Consider the following 27856-nt stretch of genomic DNA (forward strand, 5'->3'; position numbering starts at 1 on the left):
TTTATGGGTAATGAAATTGTGTGCGTATTTTCTTAAACAATTTTGAAGGGGAAATTTTTGCGTTTTCAAGGTGAAACGAAGCAGAGGTAATCTCCGGAAGAAAATTAATTAATCAACGGGAGTCGAGCAGGTACGTACGCTAATTTAAATTTGTATTTTCTGGGGAACTAATTGAATCAGACGTCGGCGACAGCCTCGGGCTTTTCAACGGCATAATTTAGCCCTACTCGGACGACTAGATAATAAAAAATAATAAAAAATTATACACACGATATATTATACTTATAATAAATTTATATTTTCATTTACTCGGTAATTTGAAACCGGCTTATCTTCGGAGCTTAGTCACTGACTTTTACGTTTCACCCTTATTATTTTTCAGTACATATATAAGATTAGATTGCTCATCTTTACATATTATATGCATGTAGAATAGCGGTCTCCGTGACGGGCCGGAATGTGAAATGCCGGAAAACGCAAATATCGGAAGGCAAAGATCAAAAATCGAAAGATCTTAAGTCGAAAGATCAAAAAAAAAGGGTGCATGATAAACGGTAAATACTCACGTACATACTCACTTAATTTGCGCGAGCAGGATACAACAGGAACAAGAGGAACGGGCTTTTCCTCCCGTATTCTGCGCGCGCACATTAATAGACAATAGACAAAATAAGTTATATAATGGTATCCGAGAGAATGTAAAAGGGAGAAAGGAAGGCCGCAAGGAAGATGGGTAGACGAAATTAGAAAAAAATGTGTGGGGTGAGATTTGTAGATGAGAGTTGAGATAAAACAGAAACGTGTTGGAGAGGCCTACATTTAACAGTAGATGGTGAATGGCTGTAAATGACTATACATTTTAAAGGCAACGTACTTACGAGCCGCGGCTACTGTTGGTGTGTACTCTGTCGAGTACAGGTCGTTCTGCGTCCAAATTAGAAATTAATTTTGGCAGGGGTATGTTCATAGTTCCGGGGAGAGATTCGAAAATTACTATATTACGCACGTCGTATGATACGCCTCGACAGTGAAGCCGAAACGCGGCTTAGTTCTGTGCGGACTTTGGGCGGGTGAGGACGCGCCATAATATTGCATTGGATACTTGAACGACAAAATCACTATAGCGGATGTAATTATTATACATAGTAATTGCCGCAAATGATAACAACCATACTGCTCGTCGACCCCCCTCGTTGACATTTTTTATTTATTATTTATCGTTCAATTTGAAGCGGATCACTTACCCCCTGTACGGCGATAAATAATTAAACAGCAATTAACCGTGGAGAATTACTGGAACCGGAAGGACGCATTCTACTCAAACTTGGTACGTACCCTAAATTGTGTTTTATTTATGCATTTTCTTCAAAGACGAAAATTTATGCCTCGAAGTATGTAGGTAAAATTCACGTATGTAGTAGTTGAATATAATTAAATTTTTTACATTTCAAATAAATTTTTAAATATGTTACTATTTTTTTTTGTTTTTTTTTTTATTTGTTTTGTATATATGTAGGTTTATAATTCATCACAATAAAATCTTATTCGTTTGTACTGATTATACGTTTATATTATAAATATAAAATATAATACATAGTACATAACAGTAGATATGAATTATGAAGATTTGTTAAAATCATTAATTTCATCATTTTAAGTATATTTTATGTCGTGGATAACACATTCTTATAATATCGTTGTTGTCAAGGAAAACGCTATTATGTATGTAAGTACAACTTTCAAAAAAAAATTTTTTTTGCATAATTAATAAAAGTTTTATATTATAAAGATTTTTTTACAATATATGTGTGTATGTATGTACATAGTATTTAATGTTAAAAATTTCAATGTATATTTAACAACATTGAAAATCAACTTAACAAGTTTTTTTGTCTACAAAATATAATTTTTTTTTATATTATTTGTTATTTATATGCATTTTTAAATGTGAGTTACCAACTGGGAAGAACAAAAAAAGAGAATTTATATTAATACTAGTGTAGTACCCGATGATACATCATTGCATGGGTGTTGGCATATTAAGTTATTAAATAAAAAAAATTAAAAGAAATGTGTCGTCGGTCATGTTTTCGATCCCCACTCGGTCGAATTTTTTAAAAATACCTTTTATATATATTTAATTTAATATTTATATTTAATTATTTAATATGAAAAAAAAATCTATGTAACTACCTATGTACATATAAACAATATAAAACACCGATAGAAAAATTAATTATTTAATTGATTAATTAAATATTAATTAAATTATCAATAGATCGCGGTAAATTCTCTGCCAAGCGGAAACATTAGGAGCGATCAGTATATATAGAAGCTTTTTCTTTTTTTATTGTATTCGTACATACGTTTTGGCAGTGATTTGGCTACGACGTACATACCTACATATGTTTATCGAATCGAAGCGACTATTATAGTACGGCGACCATTATAATAGTATAATAGATAAATAAAAATAATATTTTCATGCGTAAATCAAATAAAAGAGAGGCCACTGGATAGCAAAAAAACTTTTGTTTATCTCAAAATATGTTTTCATAGGAAGGAGAGGGAGTGAGGCTCTATTTAATGGAGGCAGATGAGTAATTGGTTCTTTAAAATATTAGAAGACATAATTTTATGAAAAGAATATCAGAAGTAAAATATTTAATATGCAATATACATACATCGGTCACAAAATTAGCAAACTTATTGCGATTACTGTCAGCACTATAGGGATAAATAAATAAATACTTATAAAATGTCACCGAAAGCACTAAAGGGAGTAAGGCTTGCTGGGGTACAGATTTGGCGTACCGGAGTACATGAAGGTTTTATTAAAAAGAAAATATTTTAAAGTTGAAAAAAAAATGTTTTCTTAAAAAAAAAAAAGTTTCTTATGTAGATATTTACATATGTTTATAGAATTAAAATATAAAGGTAAATACAAAATTAATTCGCTCGCTTCAACTTTCCTTTGAAGTTTAATCAAAGAGAGTTTTTATACAACAATTAAAATTTAATAACATACATTTAAGTAGCCTTCGTTGCGAATCTCTCGTCTTATAATATAATATTTACACTTCACAGGAATACTTTGAAGTTTAAAGTCCATTTTAAGTGTGAATCTCTCGTCCTATAATATAATATTCACACTTCACAGGAATACTTTGAAGTTTAAAATCCATTTTCGTATTGAAAATATCCAAATTTTAAGCGTTGAAGTTTGTCGATCCTTTTAACTGCGGAGCGCTCGCTTGTAATGTAATGTAATCTTTGACGATAAGTTTTCCGGAAAATTTTCCGCTAGTCGACGGCATTCTCGATTGGCTCATTCGAAATGCATTTCCAATTCATTAGCACCTTCATCTGCTCATTCTATCTATGTATATGATATTAACCTTGCGAATACGTCGCTCCTACGCTAATTAAATAATGCACTGGCGGTCAATGTTCGGTGTTAGAACAGAGTGGCACTCAACATGCGGTATGAATTACCAAAGTAATTCGATTAAAATTATATATATATGTATGTATATTGGGTCTCTTATATAGGGTGACTCGACAAAGCCGCGCCGAAAAACCCGCGCAGAACAAGCTCGTCAATGCCGCGCCGAATAGAAATACAAAATTAAATGAAAATTAGTTCAACCGAGGTTGTTGGAGAATATTTAAAATAGTTGAAATATCGTATTGTATTCAAATTTTCAGTTATAGGGCAATCAATTTGTTTTAATGGTCTTAAATGCCAAAATTTCTTCTAAGCGTTATTTAATTTATCTAATTGCTTTATAATTTTGTAAAAAGTGTGAAGCTAAATTAGATTCTGTCAAAAACATTTGTGAAAATGTAACTGGTTATGATTTCACTGAAACGTCAACTTTTATTTTTGTTACTGACGTTTTTGACCCATTTGACGTTTGATTTGCCGGGCGGACCTCGATTGGGTCGTGCGAGCTATTTTAGAGATGTTAATTTGACATTAAATGTCGTTTTGAAATATGTATGTCGTTTAATTTATTTTACAGCCGTGCCAAAAACTATTATCCCTATTTTTTTATCACAGTAAAGCAAGTGTTAAGTAGCTTTTGTTTAATGTTGCGCTCAGGACTTGAATGTCTAATTATGAGTATGTTTTTATATTTTTTGGATATGAAATATAATACATAGGAATTTACTTTTGTCCTGAGTCGTGCGTGGTTTTATCGGCGCGGCATTGTCGTGAGTGGTTTTGTCGGCGGGGGAATTGTTGTGCGCGGCTTTGTCGGGGTGTCCTATTTTAGTGATTCATGGCTTATACATATATTATGTATTTTTGTACTTACATAGAGTAGAAAATTGTAGTGGCCAACAATTATATTGTAATAATTTCGGTAATTATTCACTTAAATCAATAATATGTTTGTATGCATGTAGATATGTTATGTACATACATACATATTGACTAGTTTCGAGAATCTTTTGTAGTTAAATACATACAGAAAATTTAGCCGAATTATCAATTTTTTATATATCTACTTATACTACAATTATGAAGGAAGATCGTTGGTAAAAAAATTTCAAAATGTTCTCTTAGAATTATATTTGAATTAGATCATCATAACTGGGAAATTGTGGGAAAATTTACTAGTTATTTATTGTGTATAATTTTTTTTTTGTTCAAAAATTTATTGTATTGTGTTACTATATTTGCACCGTACATTTTATGAGAAAATATTATATGTATTATGAAAGAATATAAAATGTTAAATTGTAATAGGATTTTTGAACCCTTATTTGAACCCTAATTTAACCCTAGGTACTGGGGGATATTAAACCCAAGTTTGCCTCTCTATTGTGTAACAACCAACTTATCTAAAGCTAATCGACATATTCGATGTCAGTGGTTCTAAAACTTTTTAAATATACATACATATATATTTACGATCAAAGTTTTGAGTAGCTTAGGAACGAAAGCGAAATAACGTGTTTAATGAAGCGTTTATTTGTATAGAAGAGCACCGTTTCTTTCTAAAAACAATAAAAGGCGGCCACCCGGGGCGCACCTGAGTTCAAACGTTAGCTTTTCTCACGATATAAACAATGAAGAATAATGACTTTGCTGGCGTTAAAAAAAGTCGAATATTCCTATAGGGAAAAGGGGAAATATATTTTTTTTTACATTATTTTGTTTGTATTTTTTTTTCGACTGTTCGTTTACAATTGTGAATTGTGTTTCAGCGGGACCTTCGGGGTCCTGGCGTGTCCCAGTCTAGGGACCTGGAGTCATGGAAGTTGGTCTTGTCGTTGAAATAGGACCAGGACGAACGAAGCTGTGTTCGAGTACCAATTGACGCAACGAATTGAACTTTGACACGTCTCTGCACACGTACGCACCGAATTGGATATTGTCTTATAATTGATGGTAGGTACACTTTCATGATATTAGACATTAATGTTGTTATTGAGATGGATAGCGTAATGGTGTTATGTCGCATAGCTTATGTGAATAATAACTTCGTTAAGCATAACTTCGATTATCCGGCATGAATGGGTATTAAAATCATCTGGATAGTGAAAAATTCTGATAAAACAAGATAACAAATAAATAGCAATAAATAAACTAAATATGAAATATATATTTTTTAAACAAAATGGATCGCATGTTAGCTTTTGGTTGAGCTATATAAAACTACACGTTCAAATTCTTCATTTTGTGATTTTTTCATAACTTTATCCTCTATTTTTGTTGTTAAACCGATTTGTTTTTCTCAATCTGGATAATCAAAGTTTTACTGTATTATAAATTCACTTCGTTTTTGACTTGAATATATTTATAATTGTTCTTCTAGCCATTAGGGAAAGATAAATAGAGTTCAATTTTGAAGAGCTAAAATGGGAGAGTAGAGTTGGTATGGAGAGTAATCATTTAGTTTAGCGCTAAAAAAGTCCAGAAAGTTTTTAGTAGTTCTCTAGTAGTTATTATAATATTTTCAGATTAATTAGCAATATATGTAACGTGCCTGATCTTTATTAAATAATACTGTCGTTTAAAGCCGCAAACACCTTGAATTGTACGCCATACACATGCTCGTGGTTTCCAGCTAGGAAGGGCGTTTCTTCAAGTCAGTGTTACTTCGTTCAATCTTATTATTATTAAGACAAGTTTCTACTACATTTCTTCAAATATGGGAATCACCGTTATTGATCACTGTCAAACCTATGTCAATACGAGGACAAAATATCACCGAAAACATTCCAAGGGAGTGGTTTTTGAGTGTCATAGCATAGATCAGGCGTGTTAGTATGTGCAAAACTATATGAAAAAACCCGAACTGCGTACCTCTCTGTGTCTGCGCCTTAAAGGTGTAAAAAAATGTGATCCGATCCTAAATCTCATCCTCTGTAGTGTTTTTGGTGTAAGTTGTAATAACCCACGTAAGTTGATTCATATGGCGAATTACATTCAAATTGGCCACTATATATTACAATTGAAAATTCAGTTCAACTATAAGTTGGTTCCCGGGTTAGGATGGAGAGGTTTGGTTTTCATGAAAGCGTCATTCGACTAGTAAATTGAGTTGGAAAGTCACATTTTTGTTTTGAATACATTCTTAGAGTTATCGTTATAGGATACTCATTACCATCATTCATAATAACTACCAAATATTAACGCATTATTGAATTCTAAAGCATTCGTAAAAACATTAGAACTGTCAAAACTGTTATACTACAGCTGGCGCACATTGTTGGAAGTATATTTGCGCTCGTAGAGCAATAGTCTACTAGTTGAATTGCATTCGAATATGAATGACACAAAACGCCAGTTGGAATATATTACAACTGAAAATACACTTCGACTGTAACATATACATACACATAATCTCAGTTCTATAATTGGACATTCTACAACTGCTACTTTAAGTACATTCTATTTTACTACTACTTTCATTCTACTATATACTTTCATTAAGCAAAACTGTCCGATTTCGTGCTTTGAAGGGTGGAAATTTTTTATGGAATCATCTCAACAATGAATATTTTGATTACGTACACATGTTTTAAAAATGTAAAACGGATGAGAGGGAGCTCGTGTGCGTGAATGGTGTACCTGGTTGATTTATTGCTCTGTAGTACAGAGTCTGTACCATATAGTAGGTAGAGAGCAATTGCTTATACTACATGTAACGCATACTAATAGTGTTGAAACATATGTATGTAGGAGTCTTTAAGTAACTATGCTAAAAATTGAACAGTATTCCGCGAGCATCTGGATTACGAGCCCAACGCTCTTAGTACTTTTAAAAGTCACATCCATTAGACGGAAGTTATGTGTAAGTGTATAGCATTTTTGCTCATACATACGTATTTTGTATGTGGCCTTTGCGTTTGACGGCCGTTTGATTTGTCGAACTTTCAAGCACGTATTGTTTTCAATTGGAAATAACGGCATTGCATCGGTATTGTGTAGAATTTTAAGTTGCAATAATATCGTAACGGTTTTTTTTTGTCACAACGTGATTACATATTTATATACATATTCATACAGTGTAAATCTGGCATGAATTCAAGTTATACACGCCAGTTTTTAGGGGAAGGTTATCAACCCTTCGCTTAATTCGTTGCATGCGTATCTATGTAGATATTGTTGTGCATAGTTAGGGTGGTTTGTAATGCAATGTCCTACCGGACTCATACATATTTCCGTGGCCTGTTATTAGAACAACTGATTTCATAGAAGATATTCGAAAAACTCCACGCGTAGTAAGATTATCAAGTGTGATTATTCAACGATAATTTATAGGCGTCGAAGTTAAATAAGGCGATGTTTAAATTTGATAAAGTTTCGTGTAGCATATGTACGTACGTGTTGTGTGCGGTGTATTAATCCACGCTCGATAACGCGACGAAATAATTTGCATAGTCCAGTATGCGTTTTTAACCCTCTTTTGAGCGGACATTTACCTATCGATCTACATCTGTCCCTTACCAGTGACATAAATGGCTTCGCACCCCATCCACACCCCGTGGGGTGACAAGTTTTGTCATTTTTCAAAGTCGCAAAAAATAAATAAAAACGATCACGCCATCATCGTGATCGAGCACCGCCAAAATAACGTGCAATATATCACGTCTCGGGTTCTTTGTTTATTCTGCTATCTACATCCAATTTTTTCTGAATATTTATCAAACGTTTGAGGGATGCGATGGGGATGATCCATCATCGAGACGTTTTGTAGTACGTGCAATACATAGTTTCATCGATTTTGTTTCATCGAAGTACGAGTATTGTTGCTTTGTAGTTTTACCTATTATGAATATTATTAAGAACATACAAGAACTAGTGTTGTGCCTGATGAAATATCATTGCATGGGTTATGGCATATTAAGCTATTAATTTATCTGATTTTCATTAAAACAAACGGTTCCAACAAATTGGCAACCTTGACCCATTTCTCGCAATTTTTGGGTTTTCAGCATCTTGAATTTCACCTATTCGTATAAAAATGCTGCAAATTTGTCCATAAATGTCTCGAAAATTTCGAGTTTCTAAGCATCTCGAAATTTGATGATTTATATAAACAAATTCGGGTGACACCAATCCATGACTTTATCTATGTATTTGAGGAATATAAGAAAGTCACAAAACAAAATTCTATATTGAACCGTACAGACACATTCACACATACCGGCAGCATTATGAAATACTAATAGCTATGATAGCATTTTCGATACAAATTGAGCGCAAATGTATGGAGACTTACACAAGACAAAAGTTCTACTTTCGGTTGTCGGATTTTGTTAAAAATTTTTTTATTACTTAAAATCACTATCAATATTATACACATTAAATATCAAGAAAATAAAAGTAATTTAAAAGGTCAAAATAAAATAATGAAATTTTGATTTAAAAAAAATACTACTTCCAGTTTACAAATTCTGACCAAAACTTTACCAGATTTAAATTAACACATAAAGAATACAAATATAAATTTTCAGCTTGATACGTTCAGGGGTGTGGACACAACATATTTAACCTTTCTAAGAGGAAAAAATACCACTTCCGGTTTATTAAATTTAGTGATTTTTTTTATTTTCATCACATTGATATAAGAATTATTCTTGAATTTTTGAAGTTTTGAAAAAAATTTACCGTTTTATATCACACAATTACAGAAGTGAAACTTTCTTACGCAAAATGTACATACATACTTACAAATTGGTTAGGTTTGTGAGGTAATTCTAGCTAGCAAAGGAAGAGGGAGGAGAGAGGAGAGGTTCACTTTATCATCCGTAAAGAAGTTTTAAATTCAGAAACCTTCGTAAAGTAATAGCTTATATGTATGTATGTATTTATGTTCATTTCAAATACCTACATTTGTTGATTTGTTAAATTGTCATTTCCCTTTGTAGTGTGCGTGACTTTCGAACTTGTGAATAAGACGTTACAAGTGAGTCATTATAAACTATACTGAATGAGGATAAAGTAGAATTAATCTTGATTCGTAATCTTCCTGCTTCGAGCCATCCTGTCGTTTGAATGAGTTTTGAAAACTCTAAGTAAATTAATTAAATAATTCGCAAATTAATAAATTTGTTTGTTTTCAAGCATTGTCTTGTTACTTTTTGACTAGAGTATTGACTTTTAAGACACAAACATACTGAATCGCACGGAGTGAACTTGTGGTTTCCAGCTGTGACGGGCCTTCTTCAGATTCCTGTTAATTCGTACGATCTTATTATTTTGACAAGTTTCTCATACATTTCTTCAAATATGCCAAACCTATGTATATGAAAGGATAAAATATCAACGACACTCCAGAGGGTGAGTTTTGGGAAGGATCGCGATCGTACAGACTAGGTATGGCAGCAATTTTTTGGCAAGTGCAAAACTGTCTAAAAAAACACGTGTCGCGTACGATTTTGTGTGTTTGCACCTTTATAGTGAAATAACTACGGAAATTTAATCTTCAATGGTATCACATTGTAAACGAAAGGCGAGATTGGACCTCTGCTAGAACAATATTTGTTTTTAAATGTATGTATGTTTGAGTAATATGTACATATGTATGTTTATAATAAAAATTACGGTGATCCCAAAAATAAGAATATCTGGTATAAAATGTTAACTAGTAAACCATACATACTCGTATGGCAAATATTTGTGTATGGAAAATATTTAAATTCCATTAGCTCCCTTTTGAGCAGTACGTGGAAATAATATTGTATTTGTCGTTTTATTTTCGCGTTTATATTATTACTAAAAATGTTATATGAGCCTTTATATTTGAAGTTCAATTTTCAGTTTATCAAAAAAACCATTTCTATTTGACTTAATTCACAAACTGTTATCACTTATTTTAATTCGATATGTCCAGAATCTCGGAAAAGCAGAATAAACCATTGACAGGCCAGGTATTTTTAAATTTTGTTAAACGCAAAAGATTATATGTATTTAATGTTTTGCAAAATATTTCTCGAAATGAAGAAAAGTGGATTTGAGCCACTCAAAAATCGGTCTCCGTGACGAGCTAGAATGTTAAATTACAGAAAACGCAAATATCGGAAGGCAAATTTCGAAAATCGAAAGATCTTAAGTCGAAAGTTCAAAAAAAAAAAGGGTGCATGGTAAACGGTACATACTCACTTAATTTGCGCAAGCAGGATACAACAGGAACAAGAGGAACAGGCTTTTCCTCCCGTATTAATGTGAGCACGCAGAATGAAAAGCCTGGAAACGCGGGAGGAAAAGCCTGTTCCTCTTGTTCCTGTTGTATCCTGCTCGCGCAAATTAAATGAGTATGTACCGTTTACCATGCACCCTTTTTTTATCTTTCGACTTAAGATATTTGTGTTATCTGTAATTTAACATTCTGGCTCGTCACGTAGACCCCTCAAAAATATAACGGGTTCATACATTTTATTTTGATTACGTTAAAGTATTTAAGTCCGACTTAAAATATGTAATTTGTAAAATATTTAACCTTTCCTTATCTACATATGTACATACATATATATAAAAATGAATGTCTGTCTATCTGTGTGTCTCGAATAGGCTCCTAAGCCACTGAACCGATTACGATGGAACTTTCAAGATTTGTTGTATGCATGTCTGGGAAGATTACTGTGAAATAAAAACGGGAAAACACCTCTTAATAATAATAATATTCGTAATTACGATTTTAATGACGCGAAAGTAAAGCTATCCTCCCAACTTCAACTCATCACGCCGCGAGTGTGACAACAATCGCGCCGCGCCTACTTCGCACTGAAACGGGAACGGGGATGAGAACGGGAACGGGAACGGGAATTGCACGCATCAATGTGGCATTGCAACGATGCCGGGTTCAGCTAGTCTAGTATATTGTATAATTCCGAAAAATACTTTGTATGTATGTATGTACATATGTATGTTTGTTTATTTGGTTCGTAAAATCCATGAAGTTCAATTTAACAAAGAAACAAATGAATATCCAAATAAATTTAAATAAAAAAACTATTCAATTAAATTTAATAAAATGTATACTTATAGATTAGCCATGTTTAAGCGGTTTATATTACAAATACTAAGCGAAGCCGGGTAAAACCACTAGTTTTATATATTTATGTACATACATACATACAAAAAGAAGTTAAATTTTCTCAAAAACACTATTACTTAGCAAGAAAAATTGTCTCATCTCATAAATGCTATCTTTCCAGTATATATTGTCAAAAAATGGGAGTATAGGTGATAATTTTTTTTTATAAAATGTTGGAGTAAATATTCTAGACTTATTTTACACCCGATAAAGCTTTTATTTTATTCGAAATGTTAGACTTTGCGTCTGGAGACAAGATGAGACACGATATGAATTAATTTTCGTTGCATAACCTCGTACAATCCGCCCACTCGAGGGTTTCCCACTAATGCAATTATTGCGAAATTAGCGTACGCTACGCGTTGGCGAGCATCTCCCGTTTGAAGACGACTATTGTCATATTCGGATCACGTAATCGTCAAATTGAACGTGAACGTGAGCCACTCTACGACTCCTCAAGAACTGTCAAATTGGTGACAAACAATTAGTCGACGACGAAGACACTCGAATGGGGACCACCGCTCCATATACATATACCCAACAAAAGATCAATCCCTTTGTGCCTATTCTTTTACCCCTCGTTTCTAGCCATCCCACTTCAGAAGCACCAGCTGCGGCTCCAACAGTCACAATGAAAAGGCGTGATAGTTAAAAAAATGCGGGCAGTTTGATTTTATGAACCATATCGGTTAAATCTATTGTAACGCGAATGATTTAACTCGTAAATCAATATCGTCCAATCGTTGAGGGGTCGATTTATAGAATGGTATCAATTTACTCAGTATATGTATGTGTATAGTAGAGCTATGTACATATTTATTTATTTATTTATATTTACATACATATTTTTACATACATATATACAAATATACCAGGAAGGCTTAACAGGTATACCCCAAATGCGTCTTCCTGGTCCACATAATTATTACATAGATACATGTAAATCTAAACAATATCTGACATCTATCGTCAGATATTACAAATATCGTATTAATACGATAAATAACGATGACTAACTTTCATGTAACAATACGAATTTTATATTCGATAAACAACCACAGAGACATCTATGGTGAGCAATATGGCGAAACCTAAGATATAACAATAACTAAAGGTTCGCAACAGAAAATTGGGAAGGAAACGCCAATTTTACAGGAATCGTTTCAATGAAAATCAGAAAAATTGGCAAATTTTCATAAGAAACGATCGACCTTGACAAATCAAGGTCTGGCCAATAGTGAGACTTATCGGGAATCGAACTCGTAACATCAAGTACGAGATAATTCAACATTCACCACTAGACCACGCTACTGGTCGAACTCTGTATATTATGTTTTGTTATTCGTAATCGTTTAAATCTTTGAACTATTCGGTACTTACTAGATACTTACGTATGTAGTTACATTGAGATAATGATGTTTACAGAATCTATGCATGGGTGCATAAGTCGTGATGTCAATATGTATAATAACAAGTTTTTCATATGTTTTCGTGTCTTTTTACTAATCGAGGTCGAACTCTGCACATTTATTTATACTTTTTTTCATTCAGATGGATATGTAGGCTATTTAAATGTGACGGGTTATTTTTAGGGATATATTGGGATGACTACAGTTATTATTTTAATGAAATCTCAATTAGATGAAAAAAGTATTGTAGATATTATTGTAATTTTATAGTTGATAGGTTTCATGTTTAGTCAACAACTTCTCTAGAATCTAATTTTGAAAGGTTGATTATAAATGTAATAAGTAAAGGTAGGGAAATTTTAGACTGTGCTAATGACGTATAAATATGTAAATACATATTAATCGAGATACGACGTAGAGTACATTTGGGATAATATTTCTACAAGTTACTGGTTGGTTTGGTGAGTAATCCTCCGATTCTTGCCGACTTGAGCTTTAATGTTCCCAAATATGAGTTCAAAATTTTAGTATTCGAGTACTTTTATTTTCAATCTACAGCACATGTAATTCTATTTTTGTACCAGATAAGGATTCTCTTAAAATTTGTATAATATTTTGGCCTTTTTAAAATTTCATCTAAATAATTTAAAGGTACTATTCGAATATTTGCTAGCTCTATTCCCAGCCGATTTCTATTATATGCCGCAGTTTGTTCTCTACTCTTGTGGCACGTACTAATTTGATGGCTTCGTCACCTGTTTCAATCCGTTTTTCAACCAGATTACAGTTAATTTGGATTTAGTTAATCTAAAATATGCTGATGTAGTTGGAGGATTGTTTAATTTGAGATCGTATACGTGTTCTAATATTGTATTTGTTTTTATATATGTATGTACATATATTGATTTATATGTTTGTTTTTTAAAAGCGTTTACTTCTTATGTCTATTTTCATTTATTATCATTTGCTTTGCATTCATTCTTATTGAATTTTTTTAGACATAGTGACGACTTAGATCTATTCTGTAACGTCACTATGGCAAAATTGTAAAAAATAAAATATAATAAATTAAAAATATTTCAATCTTGAGAAAGATCGCGGTCATTTTTTAATCGGTTTATCTCATACAAAATAAGTACATTTTAAAATTGAATTTTTTAAAAATAAAAAAATCGATTATAAGTTCTCTGTTTCATTGGAAAGTAGGCGAAATCCCATTATATTAGATAATATATATGTGAAGAGATAAAAAAATGGCAATGGGTGGGCCTCGTGGCTAGAAGAGTGGACAAAATAAGTGCTAGAAGAATTCAAAAGGGTGAAATGAAGACTGCAAGAAAAATGGGTAGACCAACTAAGGAAAATGTGTAGGATGAGATGAATGAGAGTTGCGCAACATTTATACAGTGGTAGATGGTGAATGGCTGTAGATGATGATTGATGTACATGGTACATCTTTAGCTTTTATAATGCTACGTTACTGGTATCCATTTATTTTTGTTTAATGTTAGGCACATGGGAGATAATATTATTTTAATATTAAATACCAATACTTGTATACAACTGTTATTGTATTAGTTGATTATGTGAAAACTTTAGAAGTTTTCAATGGCGTAATATTACGAAAATTTATTTTAAATACAGGCGGAAACGGACACTTCAAGCCAGTAAGATATAAACGTATAATTCCTTAGTTGTTTTGTACAAAGTTGTTTCAGACAATCAGTCATCTGTCATGTTGAGTTTTCAGTCGCTCGCTTTTGTCCTGTTTGTTCTAGTTTATTCAAGATGTGTTTCGTGTTCTTTTGAAACTTTAACGAACCCGAGAAACGATGAAACTTTGTTCGTTTAGACGCTCTCGTATTGTTTGTCTGTCACGAAGTTTCAGCAAACTTTCAGCATTGCACATCGTCTTCTACGGGTTGTGTTTGTCGAGTTTCGCGATCTCTGCGTGTACCTCTCAATTATCATCCAACTGAATAACTTCGTGTATATTTATTCGTATAATTCATTAACACTAAAAATCCGGTAATCGGCTAAAAATACGAATTCACATCGGAACTTCTTGATATTCGATTGTGTTTGCGATAAATCGATTACTTATCTATTTAAATCGATAGTTAGTAATCTTGGCGTTTTATTTTATTTGTTTTATTTTTTATATACATACATATACCAGGAAGGCCTAACAGGTAAACCCCAATGCGCCTTCTTGGCCAATTACATACAATGCAGCATTTTTATTACATAAATATTAGCCAGCAGTATGGCTCAGAGATTAGATTTTGATTTAGCACCAAGAGATTATTGGGTTCAATCCCAGGCTTATCTTGAAAACTGCTGGTTAAACTTGAATATTTGTGACTCCAAGTCGATCGTTTCTTATCAGAGTTTGTCAATTTTATCTGATCATTGTTTAAAGGGTTCCTCAAAATTAGAAAAAAAATTATCCTACCTACTGTTACAAATTTTCTGCATTTTAGGTATGTACAATTTATAAAAAACTATGTACAAGTCAATTCCATAGCTGTCTCAATGGATTAATTGATTAATAAATTAATTAATTGTTAATTTCGTGTTCTTCAGTCTCTCGAAATACAGTGATTTATGTAATAAAAATGCTGCATTGTTTGTAATTAATTGTCTAGGAAGGCGCATTGGAGTATGCCTGTCAGGCCTTCCTGGTATATATATACATTTATGTAAAAATAAAATAAATAAGTTGCTGAATTAAGAGACTACGAATTACGAGACATCTATGAATTTTCATACATACATTTTATTGTTCATAAATCTTACTCAAATAGTAGTGACATAGCGGTAGGATGGGTTTTTAGCCAATTTAATGGTGAAACCGTTTCAACAATGAAATCAGAAAAATTGGCGAAATCTGATAAGAATCGATGGACTTGGAGTCACAAATACCCAAATCTGACCAGCAGCATTACAGATAACTCGGAATAAATTCTTTTCAATCGAGGGCAGCTCACGGGATTGAACCCGATGACCTCTCGTCGCTAGACAAAAGCACAACAACGGAGCCATGCTGCTGGCTTTTGGTAAGTTAAAGCCAATTTTGGTCGTCATTCCTTGACAAAATTTTTATACGCCTCTGAAGGTACTGTATATTTTTCCTGCAAATCTATTGGAGTTAAACTTGAACTCTTTACATTGATAGGGTTTGATCAAACTGGCTGAGGAATGTTATATGGATGAATGAAAGGAGACTTTATTGATTCTAATAAAAGTGAAATGGATGAAAGGAAAGGAGGGTGTATTGTTAAACTAGTAAAGAAATAATCGAAGTTACAGAAATGGTGCGAGAATGTCCGCAACGTTACTGGTTCAGTTTCTGACTCCATAGTTCACGTATAATCAAACGACATATTATACATGTTCATGTGTATTTAAATATGAATTTAACAAATTGTCTGTTCAAATATTATTTTTGTATATTTTGAATCGATTCTCATATGAAAATTTACAAGGTTGTCGAAAAAGTGTGCGGAATCAATTTCGGGTTTCGCGTTTTGTGAATATTGAATATCCGGTGTGGACCGGTTCAATCATCGCGTTACACAGGATGTGATTGATTCCCTGGTGGTACTTCTTGGTTATTCGATACGACCCCTATCTCTTCCAATTACATTCCCCAACTTTGAAGCGAAGAGATTTCGTGACAGGAAACGGGAGCCTATACACAAAATCGCGACCGGAACCGATATAGAAAATTCAATCTATGTAAGTACTTTATCGACAGCACATGTGCCTGTGGTATAACATTTTTGCGTGGAAAATATCTTATATATCTGTATGTATGTATGTATATATTTTAAAACTTTTATTATTACGTTTTTATGGATAAAGAAATTGCCTTAGAAACTTATCTTGTGTATCTGTACTACAAATATCGTTACACTAACTTGTAAATCTAATAAATACAAAATTATATTTTTTTCGGGGGAGAATGAAATCCGTTTTATCGACCGTTTTAATAGTTTCTTATATAGGGCTGAATTTAAAAATAGTTCTAAAAGATATCGTTAAAATATAATTTTTGACTAAAAGTGGTACAAGCTTGCGATATTTACATATCTTATTTGTATAATTCGTAGCTCTGCAATGAAATGAATTTGTAAAAAGTTTTCTTGCTAACAGCTTAATTTGTCAATTTCTAATATTTTTAAACTAAGAATTCCAATACCGGTACTACCGAAACCGGTTCTAGCGGTTTATGCATAAAACAGACAACCGATAGTACCGAAATGTGAAATTTTCAATTTAACGTTAGTTGAATTGTGTCGAGTTTGTATGGATTATTCGAAGAATGAGTCAAAATTCAACATCCCTTTTGACCACTATTTAAAGAAGGGTAAACGGACTACTAGTCATATGTGAACCAGTCACAGGACAACCGGTCGCTCTAGATCGGTCACACGTGATCTCCCGTCACACTAAAACTGGTTACGAGAAAACTGGTCACACCCTAAAACTGGTCACACCCGAAAATTGGCCACAAAAATCTGGTCACACCAAAAAATTAAAAATTGGTCGAATTTTTGGGTGTGACCAGTTTTTTCGTGACCAGTTTTAGGGTGACGGGTGATCACGTGTGACCGATCTAGAGCGACCGGTTGTCCTGTGACCGGTTCACATTTGACTAGTAATCACCGAACCTAAAGAAGCCGCTAAATGTATCATAAATTTAAAATCAAATATAAGGTAGGTTGAAAATATCGTTCTTATACCTGAGACGATTTCCGAATACATATGAGCCGTTATATTTGAAATTGGCGTAAGTACACTTTTCTTCATTTCGAGAAATACCTCGCAAAACATTAATTATATTTTTTTGCGTTTTACAATATTTAAAAATACTGGTGGCCTGTAATGCGTTTATTCTGCTTTTCCGAGATTTTGGACATATCGAATTAAAATAAGTGATAACAATTTGTGAATTACGTCAAACATAAGTAGAATTTTTGGCCAATTTTGAATATAACAGCTCATATATTGCTTATAAGCTTCGTTACCTTCCAATTCTGTCGGAAACCTATGTTTTTCACTTTAATCAGTTATTTAAATACATATGGATGTAGTGTTTAAAAGATAAAACCATCCTTTCCACACAAACATTCTTCAAAGCAAGGAGGATGTAAAATATTAATTACATTTTTGACACTCGCTGATCGGTAATTCATGCGGCTTAGAAAGACTCGACATAATTTAATAATACATGGCAGTAGTTGATTAAACTATTAAGTTGTTATTGAAATAGTTTATGATTAACTGACAATTAGCCTACAAATAATGAATTGATAGTTATTGGTAATTATTTAAAATTTACTGCACCAATTGCATAAATAAACTAATACCGGTAGATACCAGTACTAACGGCAAATACCTATACTAACGGTAAATACCGGTATTAATGGTAGTGAAAAATTTTATTCGGTAAAACCGGTAGTGATAAATGTCGGTATTTTTCGAATCTTTAGTTTGAACTCACTGTGGATGACTTTGAATTTGTTTGGCTATGCCACTAAAATGTAAAAATTGTTTATCAAATGTCAAATTATATATGTTGAACTGATTTTAGTCAGTAATGTTTATCCATGTATTTTTTTTTAATTGTTTCAGTATTCTAGTCATGACTCAAGTGAGGGAACCTCTGGGAATAGTGGACGGTGGTCCACCATCGCTCACATTTTCGATCAAGTCAAAAAAAGGCCTCCACGTATCTAGGAGTCTGGCTTTGCTGTTCGCTGCCATTTATATAATCTCAATAGTGGCCACTGGATTGCTGGTGTATAACTTCGTGGCATGCCCACACCTGGATTTCCCGACACCGGAGTTTTCCGAATCTTGCAATGATTCCTTTTCGGCAGACGTCAGCGTAAAGCCGACCTCGGAGAAAGATGAGAAAGCCATAGAATTCGCGCTGGAAAGTGAAAAGCTCGACGTGAGATTGCCTAGATCGATCTTGCCTATCAAATACAATATAAAACTGTTGCCGTTCATATTCGAAGGGAATTTCACGTTCAACGGCGATGTCAGCATTGTCGTTCAAGTCACGGAAAACACTAACAATATAACACTTCACGCCGCCGAGTTGTTTATAACTAACACAGAAGTTCTAGCCATAAATGAGAACGGCGTCGACAGCAGTTTGATAATAATTGGCCAATCGAACGATACCGAAAAGCAGTTTCACACGATTCATCTCAAGAACGATTTGAAGTCGGGAGAGCATTACCGTATCAATATGAGTTTCGTCGGCAGACTCAACGACGACTTGCACGGCTTCTACAGAAGTTCGTACAAAGTTAACAACACGACCAGGTAATAAATTTTACATTTCATTCGGTTCAGTTGAAATGTGGAGTGTTCCAAAAGAAACGATCATTAAAGAAAACTTCGAACGGGTAATTTTCGCCCGTCGTAAAAACGGGAGGCGTACATTTTTATGAGATTTTTAATATATTTTATTGGGACTTTTATGTCTGTGCTGAATATTTTCTTTTCGAACACTTCATAAAATTCTTTCATTTACATAATGTCTTAGTATGTGATTCTTATAATATATCAGCTGAATCAAATTTTTATTATAAGTAGAATAGACATACTGTAGAAAATCTTGTCGCAGTGGCGTCCCTAGAGTTCTTTGTGCTCCCCAAACAATGTATGCTTAAATGAATTTAATATATGGGCCGTTATATTTGAATGCGGCATAAGTCTACTTTTCTTCATTTCGAGAAATATTTCACAAAACATTCAATATAATGTTTTGCGTTTAACAATATTTAAGAATACTGGTGGTATGTAATACGCTTATTCTGCTTTTCCGAGATCATGAACATATCGAATTAAAATTAGTGATAAAAAATTGTTTAATTAAGCCGAACAGAAATAGTGTTTTAGAACTGAAAATTGGACTTCCGCCACTTTCAAATATAATGGATCATACATATATTGAAATAATAGTAAATAACAAACGATAATAAATCGGTATAAAGAGCTTTCACTGACATTTATAATCTAGTTGAGTCAGTGTTGTTAATTCAAAACATATGTATGTATTTATAATTTCTCGTATATTATAAAAAAATTTTACATACCAAAAAAGTCATGATATGCATATGCAAATTAATATATGTAGGTATATATTAAATTGAATGTTGACGCTCTTAAGGTGACAGCTTCATACAAATGCGTGACAGGCGACAATTTGTCAAGATTCAAGATTTATTTTATTTATCATAATATTTATTTGAATATATTGAAACTAATTTTTAGTTTCGGAATGAGTTTAACACAATAAGAAATAAAATAATTATATTTTGAAAATATCTATAAGCTAGCATTTCTTTATCAATTGATAATGGATGATATTACAGAGAGGCTGCTCATCCTCATTTCATCTAGCCATTCCTTCTTTCGGATTTTGTATGACTTTTTCTATAAAATTTAATGACAGTTGATTCACTAAAATTCATTGACCCTTATGATAATACAACTAGTTTCTACTGTTCACTTATCTACACATACAGCGCAGAATAATGGTAAGCATGTTATCCTTCGAGCAGAGTGGTCACGGTTCGATTCACACTAATAGCTGCGGGCCAGACCTTGATTTGTGACTCCAGGTCGATCGTTTCCTACCAGAGTTTGCCAATTTTTCTGATTTTTATTTAAACGGTTCCTGTATTGGCATCTCTTTTCCAATCTCTCTTGCATATTTCAAGTTATTCAACGTTTTGAGGTTCATCTATTTGTATAATAAAATTATGTAAAAATTTCTTCATATATGTCACTGTGGATGATGTTTGTATGAATTCGCATTGTATAAATGCTTGTATTGATTGTGTCGACGTATTGTATCTGTATTAGTGCACTCGTCGCTTTGGAGTGGTCTGTAAAGGCGAGTGTACACCTTAAGTTAATTTGTCAGTCGGTAGCAATGAGCGAAGTGAAATATAGAAGAACCTTGTAAAAAAATTTGCTACTAGTAAAATCTGAAAGTGATTTTTATTCAGTCATAGATAAAAACTTTTGAATTAAGATCAAGTAGATTTTAGCTGTCAATTTTCTTACAGATGGATCGGTACGACTCAATTTCAACCGACAGATGCCAGAAGAGCTTTTCCGTGTTTCGACGAGCCTGCTATGAAAGCTCGATTTACGATAACGATCGGTCATCCAAAGAATATGACAGCCATATCAAACATGGATTCGACGGGAGTGCAGGAACCTGTGTTGGTATTTGTTCAAATTGAAATCAGTCAAAATCTATTGAGCGTAATCCGCTGATTTCATTTTACAGCAAAGGTCTTCCCAATTATGTTTGGGACCACTTCCGAGAATCCTTACCCATGTCGACGTACCTCGTGGCGTTCGTAATATCAGATTTCGCTCATAAGAGTGTTGGCAACTTCACCGTTTGGGCTCGAAAGGATGCTATAGAATCCGCCAATTATGCACTGGACGTAGGGCCCAAGATATTGAAATATTTTGAAGAGTTTTATCAAATTAAATATCCTCTGCCGAAGATCGACATGGTTGCTCTTCCCGATTTCAATGCTGGTGCTATGGAAAATTGGGGACTAATGACGTTCAGGTAAATTGAAACTTATTTGATTATTTTTCATTCGTTGATTGTTTTTATGCGTGTTGTTTGTTACTTGTAGAGAAACTACAATGCTCTACGAAGAAGGGGTTTCGGCTAAAATAAACAAACCTAGAGTGGCTACAGTTATATCCCACGAGTTGGCTCATCAGTGGTTCGGAAATCTAGTCACACCGTCTTGGTGGTCTGATCTTTGGTTAAATGAGGGATTTGCCAGCTACGTCGAATACGTTGGAGTAGATGCTGTAAGTTAATTTAATTTGAGGATGTTTTATGGTTTTTAATGCAAATTTTGGTAATGAATTATTATCTTTAACATTTCATCGACTTAATTCCAAATTTTGCTATTTATAATTATGGCTCAAGAGGAAATTGAGAAAGCCTCTTTCCCTCCCTCTTGATCTTTCGAGTGCATACATATATCACTCAATGCAATTTTTAAAATAAGTCCCACCAACATTTTTTTCATGCTATGTGGATAATGGTGAAGATTAATATTTATTAAAACAACTGTCATCAGTATCTACATATGTACATTTGAAGTGTATCTGTGTTTATAGTATAATTAATATTGATAGGTTGAAAAATCATGGAAATCAATGGATCAATTTGTTATACACGAGGTGCAAAATGTCTTCAGCTTGGACGCTTTATCATCTTCTCATAAAATATCGATGGAAGTGGGAAATCCTGATGAAATAAATGAAATTTTCGACAAAATCTCTTATGGAAAAGGTTGGTATTGTCGTCAAATTAATAATATTAGTTGATGTGAATATTATTACTGCTATTTCTATACAACAGGTGCTGCAATTATAAGAATGATGTATCATTTCTTGACGAGTGAAGTCTTCAATAAGGGCATCACAAACTATTTGCGCAACAGAAAGTATCAAAGTGCCGAGCAGAATGATCTTTGGAAAGCACTCACGGAGCAGGCGAGAAATGATGGCATTTTCGATGACACCATGTCAGTTAGCACCATTATGGATACATGGACTCTACAAACTGGTTTCCCTGTACTTAACGTTGTTAGAGACTACGAAACTGATTCCATGTATCTGCAACAGGTAGGTTATTATGATGGTATGTATGTTATTTTGCCAAAGTTTCCAGTTTAAATTGTATTTTTTTTCCAGGAACGATTTATGCTAATCAATATAAAAGGATATCACAATGAAACTGAAAAGGAACCGTTATGGTGGATACCGATAACGTACACGTCTAGAAGCAATGCCGATTTTAAAACGACTAGGCCGGTTGAGTGGATGAAGTGTGCTAAAACTTTAAATCTCACTCAGACAAACGTTTCCTATAATGACTGGGTCATTTTCAATATACAACAGACCGGTGAGTTTCCGTTTATAGTAAACAATATTAAGTTAGTTGCATTAATACCTTACAGTCAGCTGCTTCTAAAAAGGTTAAGAACCACCATTGTAGAGTGATAGCTATTTTTATATGATTTTTAATGAAAATTAATTGGTTTCCTTTTCCTTAGGATTCTTTAGAGTCAACTATGATGAGCGTAATTGGCGTTTGATAATTTCACACTTGAACGATGCGGCTCATTTTGATGAAATTTCGATATCGAACAGAGCTCAAATACTCGACGATGTTCTGAATCTAGCACTGGGTGGAAGATTGAGCTATTCTGTAGCATTGGATGCTACAAAGTATTTGATACACGAAAAGGAGTTTGTTCCCTGGAAGGCTGGCTTGGCTGCTTTGGGCTACATTGATTCGATGCTTTCCAAAGGCCCTCATTATTTAGAGTACAAAGTATGAACTCTAACATAATCAAAGAGATGTTTTCACATAATCGGATTTAGTATATACTATGGAACGATTTTGTTTTCAGAAATATATTTTAAGTTTGATAAAAGGGGTGTACGACGAGGTCGGCTTCTCCGATCGAGCCGATGACGAGATGCTGACTATCTACAAGCGCATTGACGTCATCAACATAGCGTGTTTGATGGAATATGTGGATTGTGTGAAGCAGGCCGTTACCAATTTTCATAATTGGATGATGGCACCTAATCCGGACGCCTATAATCCGTGCGAAATCTTTTATATGAATCTTTGCGATTAGAAATTCGATTTGGTTAATTGCTTTCTTTTTACATTTTCTATTTAGGATTTCGCCAAATCTGAGGAACATTGTTTATTGCACTGCCGTTAGGGTTGGAGGTGCTGAACAGTGGCATTTCATAAGGGAGAGATTCACTCATGCTAGATCAGGATCTGAAAGGGATCTTCTGTTGACTGCTCTTGGATGCACACGTTTGCCGTGGTTATTGATAAGGTCCATAATCTTTACTATTTTAAGTTAAATTATTCAAAACTGTTAAAAGAATGAACTTTTGTTCAATACAGTCAAAATTTATTTATATCATTAGCTATACAAATGGATGATGAATTGATAAAACTAGTATTACTAGCATATTGTCAATGGAATACATATGTTTATGTAGATGTAACAGTGAAGGATAAACATGTCGAATGATAGATATACATAATAAAGGCATATAATGTGTGGGATCAAATATACAGAGATTGATTTTAATTTTGGATGCTGTAATATTATAAAATAATTTAGATTTTAGAGATTGTAGATTTTAAGTGGTTCAAAATGAAAGTTAAGCTATTGTTTATTTTTTCGTTTCAGATATTTGGATCATTCTCTAAGAAACGACTCTGGTATTAGAAAACAGGATGTATATAGAGTTTTCGGAGCAGTGTCAAACTCAGTGATCGGTCAACCAATAGCTTTTTCATTTATTCGACAGAATTGGCCTCGAATTAGGAATTAGTATGATTTTTATATTCTAACAATATATACATATAAGGCTATTTAATGTATTTTGTATTCTTATTTTCAGTTTGGGTTCAACGTTTTCAAATTTGAATCCAATTGTGAAGTATTCAACAAGGAAATTAAACTCTCAACATGAATTAGATGAGGTGATTTTATAATTTCATTTATAACTGGTCTAAGAACCGCTCAAATTAGTACATATGTTTAGATTCAAAATATTGAAATAGAAAACCAATCCTCATTAATGTAGTGGAATATAAAACTGGCCAAATAAATGTATTTCAGCACGGGAAAAGTGTGTGAAAATTATAAATATTTTTGACTTTAAAAGTCGCTAGATAATTATTCAGAAGTATTTTAAAGAAATGATAAATTATAATCAATAGAAAAACATCTGACTATTGATTTCAATACTCACTATTAGCGCAGAAATACTAGATTTTGAGTTAAAGGCCAAAAAAAACTGTAAAAATTATGTATTTATTTTAAACGTTCGTATCTCATAAACGAGAGCAAGCCAACAAAAACCATTGTCATGTTCGAATTTAATGGGTTAAGCTTAGTAAATATTGTTTAGTTTTTGCTCTAGTAACTCAAAAACGTGATTTTTTGTTACTCAGGGTAAATAATTATTGAATGCCCTTAAGAAGGCTGTATACCTGAAACCTTAATTTTGTTGCCGTTTCTTTCTTCGATATATATATTGAATGAATGCGACAGTTCCGCTTCGACCAGATAATACGTATTTTAAATCGACAAAATCGAGGTTTCGTATTCTCCAGTTTTCTCCTCCAAAACTGGACCAATTTAAAAAAAATTCATCATCGGTATGAGAAAGATATTTTCTATGTTTGTGCGCTCGTATTTTTTTAAAAATCAACCGTTAAATAAGCACGCTGGACTATTTTCGTGGGTGTAAAAAAGAGGCGATTTTATAGATGTTTGGCGGCTCCTAGCTCCTATAAAAAATAACTAATCAAAAAAATAAAACCACAGAAACATGCCTATGGTGGATATCCATAGCATATTAAAAAATAATTTATCTAGTGACCTAATTGAGGAAGGGAGAAGTGTAATACGTTTGTTTGGACAAGACGCTGGTGTCCAGCCCTCTTAAGTTATTCAAATTAATTGTTTTTAAGGAAAAGATGTATTGCTTAGCGGATTGTTGTTGTAATTTATTGATTAATTAGAATGTATGTAGATATAATTGAAAAAATAGGTTGTCATTGTGATTAATATATGTAAATCTATGATATATTTTCAGCTGAAAAAGTTTTCATCGGAACGAAGAGGCGAATTGGGTCGAACGATTGAACAAGCAATCGAAAAGACCGAAGCAAACATTATATGGATGGATCGAAACTATGAAACGATTGTAAAATGGTTGGACGATGTGACGAAAGCGAGTTGATAGATATTTTTTTTAGATAGGATGGGTAAGTTTATTTATTTTTATAATGTATGTACATAATTGATGATTATTTAAAATAATAATTTGTCTAATTTCATCTTTCATATTTTAGGTTTGTAATTTTAAAGGATCGATGATTTTTTCAAGAAATAGTGATTTGTTTGGTTTGTGATGTTTTAAATTATTCAGCAAAAATTGTCTATACATACACATAAAAAATATATTGTGGATTGCGTAATTTTGTGAAGTTTAAATAGTAGGTATTATTATAATACATAAACTTTGATTGAATTCGAATCATAGGCATAATTTTAAAACAAATACATTTTACTAACAATTATTAGTGATTTATGTGTAAAAATTATGTTATATTTTATAAAATAAAAAATTTCAATGTACTTAAAATAGATAAAAAAACAAATGTGTTCTTTGACTGAAATTTGTCATAGTTATTTTTTTATGTATGCATGCTATTTAATTCATTTCAAATACAATTTCCGTTCAGTTTGATAATTTTTCATCATTTAATAACCATCCCAAAATGTCTAATGTGAGTATATTAACAGTAGTACGAAAAATATTCTTTAGTACATACATTCTTTATCGACACATTCATATGTTCCGTGATGTATCTAATGGTGCTTACGGACTAAACCAAGGAAGATTTTGGGCCAACTTTTTAACCAGCAGGATAAAACCAGTAACGTACAAAATATCGAAATAAAAATTAAATTTAAAAATTGAAATTAAATATCAAAATTAAAACTATTATTATTATATTAAAATTAAATTCAAATATCAAAATAAAATTATAATCATTATATTAAAATTAAAATAAAATATTGAAAGTTAAAACAGAACATGCCCAATTTATGCCCGATTGACCTAAAATTAGATCATTAACAATCACATACAGGTAATCCTCGACATAAAATGTTTTGACTTACGAAGATACGCACTAAGATCGAAAAAAAATCAAAGAATTATTATTTTTACTTCCCCGTAATGCACAGTTACTGAGAATATATCATGTATTAGTATGGGTGATCCAGCGATCGTCGGCAATCCGTTGCGTTGTCGGTACATCAATCGAAATTCTTTTAGTCTTCAATTGTTTCTCTCGTCGAAATAAATCAAATAATTAAATCCATCTCAGAGGTAAAATTTATCGAATAATGTGTGATTATTAATTTTATTTCGGCGAAAGAAAAAAAAAACCCTTTGACAAATCACCGACAACCGACATCGACAGTTTTTTTGTTAAATGTTTCATCGATGGCCGAAATACAGTAGTATATCGTGACGATTTTAAAGACATAATAACAAGGTTTTTTTTCGCTCGTAATCAGAGAAATTATAATATTTTTCTGGTTGTAAATGCGTATCGTCGTAATTCAAAACATTGTTGTAATTCAAAACATCAACGATGATCTAATTTTAGATCAATCTCGCTCTTTAGCTTAATTTTGATATTTAATTTCAATTTTTTAATTTAATTTTTATTTCAATATTTTGTACGTTACTTGTTTTAAAAGTTGGCCCAAAATCGTCGTTGATTTGGTCCGTACGCAGCATAAAACAGCAGCAATCGAGCAAGAGGCTGAAATGGCAGCAAGCACCAAGAGGCGCCGAGTTCGATCCCGTGAGTTGACCGCCATTGAAAAGAATTTATTCCGAGTATATTATCTGTAATGCTGCTGGTCAGACTTGGATATTTGTGACTCCAAGTCGATCGTTTCCTATCAGATTTTACCAATTTTTCTGATTTCATTGTTGAAACGGTTCCTCTATTAAAATTGGCTAAAAACCATCATACTTACTACGTCACCACTATTTTAGTATGATTAATGTACAATAAAATGACTCGTTAGTTTTGAGTTTTGTAACTCAGCGGCTTGTATAATAAAAATGCTGCATTGTTTTTAATTGGCCAGGAAGGCGCATTGGTGTTTACCTGTTAAGTTTTCCTGGTACATATGTTCGTAAAAATATATCTTTATTTTAATTTGCGTATCAATTATTTTCCGG

The 27856-nt window shown here is 32.8% G+C and overlaps 1 protein-coding gene across 1 annotated transcript; it reads left to right on the forward strand.

The window, feature by feature from the left end:
* The first annotated feature begins 1047 nt into the window (after positions 1-1047).
* superdeath (Suppressor of ER stress-induced death) lies at positions 1048-26337 on the forward strand. The gene is made up of 17 exons (XM_077440939.1): positions 1048-1129; positions 1233-1327; positions 5218-5401; positions 18608-19309; positions 21064-21222; positions 21291-21584; positions 21655-21838; positions 22172-22328; positions 22398-22663; positions 22733-22943; positions 23095-23375; positions 23455-23654; positions 23734-23901; positions 24265-24408; positions 24479-24560; positions 25682-25853; positions 25941-26337. Exons 4-16 carry the CDS (start codon positions 18618-18620, stop codon positions 25826-25828), a joined length of 2985 nt encoding a protein of 994 aa, XP_077297065.1. The 5' UTR covers positions 1048-1129; positions 1233-1327; positions 5218-5401; positions 18608-18617; the 3' UTR covers positions 25829-25853; positions 25941-26337.
* Positions 26338-27856: the final 1519 nt, after the last annotated feature.

Source organism: Arctopsyche grandis, chromosome 11, assembly GCF_051622035.1.
Source record: "Arctopsyche grandis isolate Sample6627 chromosome 11, ASM5162203v2, whole genome shotgun sequence".
NCBI lineage: Eukaryota > Metazoa > Arthropoda > Insecta > Trichoptera > Hydropsychidae > Arctopsyche > Arctopsyche grandis.

Bases quoted from the DNA above. Each gene is read 5' to 3' on its own strand.
- superdeath (XM_077440939.1), top strand. From the start codon at position 18,618: ATGACTCAAGTGAGGGAACCTCTGGGAATAGTGGACGGTGGTCCACCA. The intron at 22,329-22,397 runs GTTGGTATTGTC...TCTATACAACAG, and splicing joins CAAAATCTCTTATGGAAAAG to GTGCTGCAATTATAAGAATG. The intron at 23,655-23,733 runs GTGCGAAATCTT...TTTTCTATTTAG, and splicing joins AATCCGGACGCCTATAATCC to GATTTCGCCAAATCTGAGGA.